The sequence below is a fragment of the Hipposideros armiger genome, unplaced genomic scaffold (genome assembly GCF_001890085.2).
Source record: "Hipposideros armiger isolate ML-2016 unplaced genomic scaffold, ASM189008v1 scaffold_126, whole genome shotgun sequence".
Lineage (NCBI taxonomy): Eukaryota > Metazoa > Chordata > Mammalia > Chiroptera > Hipposideridae > Hipposideros > Hipposideros armiger.
In genome coordinates this window covers 3,468,762-3,475,773 of record NW_017731476.1, presented here as the reverse complement: position 1 = coordinate 3,475,773, position 7,012 = coordinate 3,468,762, and the positions used below count along the sequence as shown (strand labels likewise).

The 7,012-nt window shown below is 53.0% G+C and overlaps 1 protein-coding gene across 5 annotated transcripts in view; it reads left to right on the top strand.

Moving 5' to 3' along the window:
- Positions 1 to 2,802: 2,802 nt before the first annotated feature.
- Positions 2,803 to 7,012, top strand: part of PKD1 (polycystin 1, transient receptor potential channel interacting) — a 44,779-nt gene continuing 40,569 nt past the window's right edge. For 4 of the 5 annotated variants that reach the window (XM_019648517.1, XM_019648516.1, XM_019648519.1 and 1 more), the window contains exon 1: positions 2,807 to 3,200. In XM_019648517.1, the coding sequence (XP_019504062.1) occupies positions 2,995 to 3,200 (206 nt within the window). In that variant the 5' untranslated portion in view covers positions 2,807 to 2,994. Of the gene's footprint in view, positions 3,201 to 7,012 lie in introns of all 5 variants that reach the window. The other variant, XM_019648520.1, reaches the window with a different exon arrangement.

Below are 7,012 nucleotides of genomic sequence, written 5' to 3'. Positions count from 1 at the left end.
GGGCCCTCTGGCATCCCAAGCCAGTTCTTAACCATTGCGCCACTCGGCTGACCCTGCATATGTTAACTTTTAAAAAATAAATGTTATTTTGAAAACCTAAAAAAAATAAAGTGTACGATTTGATAAAGTTTGACCCATGAAACCATCATTACAATCAAGATAATGAAGATATTCATCACTTGCACATTTACCTTTCAACTACCTGGATTGTCAGGATATCCAGCCTTGTCCCAAGATCCTCTGCAGACAGCTCTTCAGGCTTCTACACAGGTGGGCATCCTGGGGTAGGGTGGCCTTGGGAGAGCCTCAGTCATGGGCTGGACTCAAGATGTGGTGCGGTGAGAAGGTGAACGGACCCAGACTCCCCCTAGGGGGCGGTGTTGTTTAAGGCCACTTTCTTGCCGAATCATTTCCCCTGTTTATGCCAATATAGTGTTACATAAAAGTACAACTTAACTGTGCTGTTCAAATCCTCTATATCTGTACTGGCTTAAAACAATTGCTTCATTTTTAAGATTCAAAGCAAGGTGTAATAAAGTCTCCCACCATGATTTTGTGAATTTCTAACAGTTTAGCTTTGCATGTTGATGTTTCATTTTTGAGAACACAACTGGTTCATTATTTATATTCTACACAGATTGTACCTTTAATTAATGTACAAAAAAGGTGCTCTTTTCCCCATTTATTATCTTTTGCTTAAGGTTCTATTTTTTTTTAATGAACACTGCCACCTCACTTCACCTGCTTTATGTCTTCATTTCCCTATCTCTTTATTCTGGGTTATTTGTGTAAGCTTATCCCTGTAGATAGCATTTACCTGGACTTAATGTATTTTCTTATTATGAGAATCCTTGTTCTTTAACAGGGAAATTTAACTCCTTTACGTTTGTTATGATCACCCACATACTTGATCTTATTTTGTGTGTTCTGATTAATACACTGACCTATTGTTTCCTTTTAAATCTTTTTCCTAGGTTTACTTTCTTCCCACCCCTGTAGTTCTCATTTTATGCTAATAATTATCATTAACTGTTAATAACAACCTTAAAATCTGTATTTTATCAAGAATTAAGCATCTCTCCAGTGTCCTCCTCCATGAATCAAACAAGGTCTTTGGCAGATTTTACTTTCTGTTTCACCACAGAATTTGTTGAAATAGTCTAGAATTTCATTTCCAGATAATTTCTTCTTTAAACATATGTATTTTCTATTCCAGAAATCCTTTCCAAACAACTGCGTTTACTCCACAACCACCTTCCAACAACCATTTAGACTTGATAAATCTCTTTCCCTCATTTTGCACCACTGTTTCTTATGGGTGTATCTTCCCTCATCTGGAGTCCTTGAATCTTATCAGTTTGTCATTTGACTGGATTTAAAAAGTTTGGGTTTGGAATATAATCCTAATCCTGGCACTTACCTGCTGTGTGATTTGGCAAATTTCTTAACCTCTCTGTGCCTTACTTCACTTAAAAGGGAATAATAATAGTGCTCATATCCTAGAGTTGGTAAAGACTCAATGGAATAAGGCAATGAATAGAAATGAAGGACGCGGGTTTCCTTCCTCCCATCTCTCAAGAAGCTCTCACGACTAATCCTCCCCCTGGCTGCGCCCGACGGCGGAACAATTTTATTATTTCTTCATTGTTTTAAAAGTTGAGATATAATTCACATACCATAAAATCTACCCTTTTAAGAGTACAACCCAGTAATTTTTTTTAGTATATTTACAAGGCTGTGAAACCATTACCACTAATTTTAGAGTTTTATTAGCCCCCAAAAGAAACCCCAAACCCATTAGCAGTCACCCCACCCACTGATCTACCTCCTATCTCTCTAGATTTGCCTATTTTGGACATTTCATAATAACATGTGGTTCTTTGTGTGGAGCTTCTAGCATGTTTCCAGAGATCATTCATGTTGTTTGGCGTGGATTCTACCCACCACGGGCGTTAGTTTCGTAATTAAATTCTGCACACGGAGAGGAACAAAAGCTCCCTCTGCAGAGCCAAACGCGGAGTACTTCGAGGCCAAGAAAGGAAAGAGTGGGCAAGCAGTGGCCAGAGCCGGAGAACTCCATGTCGGGCAAGTAGAGCGCCGTCTCCTGCCCTGGGTCTGCGGGCTGGTGGCAGCAGGATGCTGAGTTTCACTGGCCCGGGTGAGGCCCATCTTGGGCGTCACCTCCGTGACAGCGGGGACTAGCAGTCACACCTTGCCGGCGCTCTGGCGTAACTCCACGAGAGGACGCGAAATGTAACTATTGACTGCCTACTGTGTGCCAAGCGCTCGGGGTACGGAGCAGACCGAGAGGGGCAGAGGTGCTGGGAGTGGATGAGCGCGCGTAACCGGCGCCCGGAGATCTCAGGCCGCGGTGGTTATTATTGCTGGTGTTTTCAGCGTTGTGACTGTGGTGACTGCGGAAGGCTGGGAGGCGCGGACGCCGCGGGAAACTGAGGCGAGCGCACGCAGCAGGAGCTGGGAAGAATGCCGAGGGAGGGGCGTGCACGGGAGGGGCGTGCACGGGAGGGGCGGGGCCACACCGACCTGACTGTCTCCCCGTCCGGTTCACCCCGCGCGGCGACCACACTGCAGAGCGAAGGGCGGAGCCTCGAGACGTCCCAACCCGTGCCGCGCCAGATACCGTGGCGCGAGGGCAGAGCCTGAAGACACCGCCTCCCCGCCGGCATCCGACTTTACGGCGCAGGGGGCGGAGCCTGATGATGCCCCGCCCAGTCCGCTCCGCGCGGGGAGGAGGAGGAGGAGCCCGTGGCGGCCCGCAGTGCAGCGCGAGCGCGCGAGCGGGCGGCGGTGGACCCTGAGCGCGGCCGGGCTCGAGCGCTGAGCGGACGTCGCGCAGGCAGGCAGGCCGGCAGGCCGCGGCCGCCCCTGGATCCCACTCCGCGCCCCGCCATGCCGATCGCGGGCCTCGCCTGAGCCGCGGCCGCCGGCGCCGGGCGGGCTCCGGGCCGGGGCCATGCGCGCGCTGCCCTGACGATGCTGCCCGCCCGCCTGGAGCTCGCCCTAGTCCTGGGCCTGTGGCTCGGGGCACTGGCGGGGGGCCCCGGGCGCGGCTGCGGGCCCTGCGCACCCCCTTGCCAATGCGGCCCGGCACCCGGCGCCGCCTGTCGCGTCAACTGCTCCGGCCGCGGACTGCGGACGCTCGGGCCCGCGCTGCGCATCCCCGCGGACGCCACCATACTGTGAGTAACCCGCCGTCCCGCGACGCGGGCCGGGCGGTTGCCATGGCGCCGGGCGGGCGCGAGGATTGCGGGGTGGTGAGGGCCTGGAGGGGCGCGGGGCATGGGGAGGCCTCGCTGCGCCTGCACCCTCCCGGGAGAGGCCCGGCCAGGCAGGCCGCCGGCCTGGCGGGCCTCGCAGGGCGTGGGCGCGTCCCCGGCCTCTAGAAGGGGAAACGGAGTGCCGGCCAGGCCTCTCCTAGGGCGAGGCTCCAGCGTAGTGAGGTCCGCCTGACTAAATAAGGAAAATCTGGGATCACGGCCGGCTTGTTAGCCCGTCTGGCGTAGGCCAGAGGGAAACAGAAAAATCCCGGTTTCTGTGAAAGCAGAGACATCCCACCCGGTGGGAATCAGCAAACGCGAGCTGATGGGGGGCCTGTGGCAGCGTGCGGGGGCGGGGTGGGGGCGGTCTCTGAAGGGAGACTGCAAACACTTAAACGCTAATTAGAGACTAATAGGATGCGGCCTGGCCTGGCGGATACCCAGCGAATGGGAGCCTAGGGAAAAGAAGCGAGGAGGTTGAGAGCTATGTGTGGGATGGCAGGGAAGGCTTCCCTGTAAAGGTGTCTGGACAAGGATTTGATGGATATGTAAGACTTGGCCTGAAATTTCAGGAGGGTCCAGGGGAATAGAGGAGGAATTGTGTGTACAGAGACCCGGAGGCTGGATTTGGTCATTTGTAGATGTGGGGTTCACCCCCAGTGTGGCAGCTGCAGGGGAAGTGTTGAGGGAATGGGGGCACAATAGGAGGTGGGCAGGGGTCCTGAAGGGCTCAAGCGTCCTGTCTAGGGCTCTGATGTTATCCTGGGAACAGTGGGTGGGTGGTGTTGAAAGAGGGGTTTAAAAGGCTGAAGAGCTGTTGTTGGGTTTGCATGTTGGAAGTAGTAATAATCGCCTTTGTAGAGAGCTTGTCTTGAGTGAGGTCCTGTGCCAAGCTCTGGTTGTGGTCATTACACCCTCACCCTAACTCGCTGAGGTGGAGGTACAGTGAAGATCCCCATTTTACAGATGAAAAAACTGAGAAGCAGATGATGCAATTTGTCCCAAGCACCAGTACCAAGTAACAGCCAGTACGTGGCAGAACTGGTTTTGACAGACAGGTGCTGAGGACCCAGAATGAAAAGGGTGCAGGAGACTGAGATTTCCAGACAGTTATCCCTGGGGCTGGGGACAGACTCAGGGCCTGCTGATCCATGTCCCAACGGCCCCGTTTGGATTTCTTGGGCACTTCCAGGCACCTAAGGCAGGACTCCATCTCTCCTTGACCACAAACTGTTAAATCTGGGGGGTGGGGCCAGGCCATCAGTTTTGTGACATTCTTCCCTGGGTGACTTCAGCATGTGGCCACCTTCAATTAGGGGGCCTAGTGGTCAGTGTTCAGACGAGTTTGGATGTTGGGTGGGTGCTGATCCTGAGTGGTCCAGAAGTTCTTGGGGATTTGCCAGGTGGACTTGGGGGTGGGGGAAAAGCAGGTTCTCCAGGGCCAGCTGGGAGCCATGGGGTCTGTGCTGGACCAGTCATCTTGCTCCATGACCACTGAAGCATGTGTCATCTTTGCTGTCTCTGGAGATGAGCCTCCCGTCTGCCACCAGCGCCCACATGATTGCGTCAGACTCCCCCACCCCTTGTTACTTGATACTGTGGGTGAGGTTACCTCTGTCCCTGGTGGGCTGGGAGCTGCTGGAGTTCAGACTTGGCTCCTGCTGGTTAGTCTGAGCTGGTCTCCAGGAGCTGCTGTCCAGGGAATAAGCGATGCTGATGGGTCCGAGGCCTGCAACAGGGCATAGGCTCAGGAGGCTCTTGGAGACAGTGATGGAGTCCGAGCCTGCTGCCTTGCAAGTGTCCCCTTCGGCTCTGCTCCTGGGTTTTGGGGGTCCTGGGAGCTGGCAGGACTTCCAGGGTTGTTGTCCATCTGTGTGACAGGACCCTGGGAGGCAGGTGGATGGGAAATAGAGGAGACTCGATGCTCTTTACACCCTGAAGCTGCTTCTGGGAGATTTCCAGAAGGCTGGGGGTGAGGACCCACAAGAAACTGAACTAATTGGCGCAGATGATAAGGCCCCCTCTGGTTCCCCATCTGCACTCTGGGCTGCCCCAGCCATTCTGCCTATCAACCCTGCAAATCCTCTCCTCAGGGAGAGGAAGATGGGTGAGTCTTCTCTTCTCTAAGGGAGAAGGGCTGAGTTTGGAGAAGCCAGGGAGCTTTCTGGGTGAGGGTGTGCTTGTGCAGGGGACCCAGCAGCTTCTTCTGAGGGGCTTGGGCCTGGCACCTCTGTCATCAGTGTCTTGCAGCCCACCCCTCCATTTGAGACTCCTTGGCCAGTCTGAGCTGTAGCTGGACAGCTGTGTCTAGACCCGGGCGGGAGGCTGGCCCTCAGGGGATTCTGGGCTCCCGGGGCTCCCAGACTGTGGTCTTTCTTGGGTTAATTGGTGCTGCTGGGAGGTGGCAGCCTTAAAAAGGTGATGTCACTCAGCAAAATGCTGTTGCTGCCCTACTTTTAAAACTTTATCAGGGAGAATTTGAACATACACAGAGGTAGGCGGATTAGCATGGCGAACTTCTCGGACCCACTGCCCTGTGCCCATCCTGCCCCTCCACACCCCCACCCATTTTGAATCAAATTCCAGCATCCTATTCTTTGATCTGTAAGCATCTTGGAGTATATGGCAGCACCACGATCAACAATGAGTAATTCCCTGATCGCATTACATGTCCAATGCGTTCAACTTTTAGTAGTTTAAATTCGGATACACATAAGGTTCACACAGTACAATTAATTGGTGTCTTTTAAATCTCTGTTGGTGTATAGGCTTCCCCTCCATCTCTCTTTTGCCTCGTGCAATTCGTTGAAGAAACCAGCTTTGACAATGCTTGGGATTGGATTGCGTCTCTCTGTCACCTCCATAGTGTCATTCAATATGTCCCTCTGCCTTCTTTGTTTCCTGTAGATTGATAATTGGGTCCAGAGCTGTGCTGTGTGGCGAGTCACATTTCAAGTGCTCCAGAGTCACTTGTGGCCAGTAGCTACTGTGTTGGACAGGACAGCACAGAGATAGAATGTGTCACTACAGAAAGTTTTTGATATGGCAGTGCTTCTCCAGGTGTGGTCTGTCAATCAGCTTCAGGTGTGTGGGTGATTTTGGCCCATCCCATCTCAGGTGTTGTGCACTGCTGATTTTTGACCAGGGGCTCATACTGGGTTTTGTGTACCGTCTTGTGCATGTTTCAGGTCTGGGTCTAGACTTGGGACAGGGATTCAGTAGGGACTTGGTTTGCTGATTAAGATGCTGGGGGCCTTAGTGTCTTCTGTTGGCTGGGAGCACTCAGGGCATCCCCCTTCCCTGCTTGTTCCCTTAAACGACAGGAGATTGGGGGAGGCTCAGCCCTGAGTGTCTGCACAGGACATAGGTGTGAGGGAAGGTGAGCAGACCCTTGGACTTGACCTGGGCCTGGTGTGTGCATAACATGACTACAGGTGCCACATGGGTTGCTGCCTTAAGGGCTCACCTAGTAACAGAAGGTCCCTCTGTGAGCCCTTGGCTATGGGTTGTCTGACTGCTGTGTGCAGTCTCTGTGCTGGGAGTCTTTAAGGGCCCACCTTTCTGAGGCTCAGTTATGTTAAATCAAAGACACAGATGATGGGGAGGGAACCACTTTGTAGGCGCTGCCCGGAAGGACCCTCTCCTTCTGGGAGGAGGGGCAATGAAGCCATTATTCAATATTTGCACAGGAGTCATCTAGGGGCTGGTAGAGTCTCAGATAGAGGAGTAGGAGG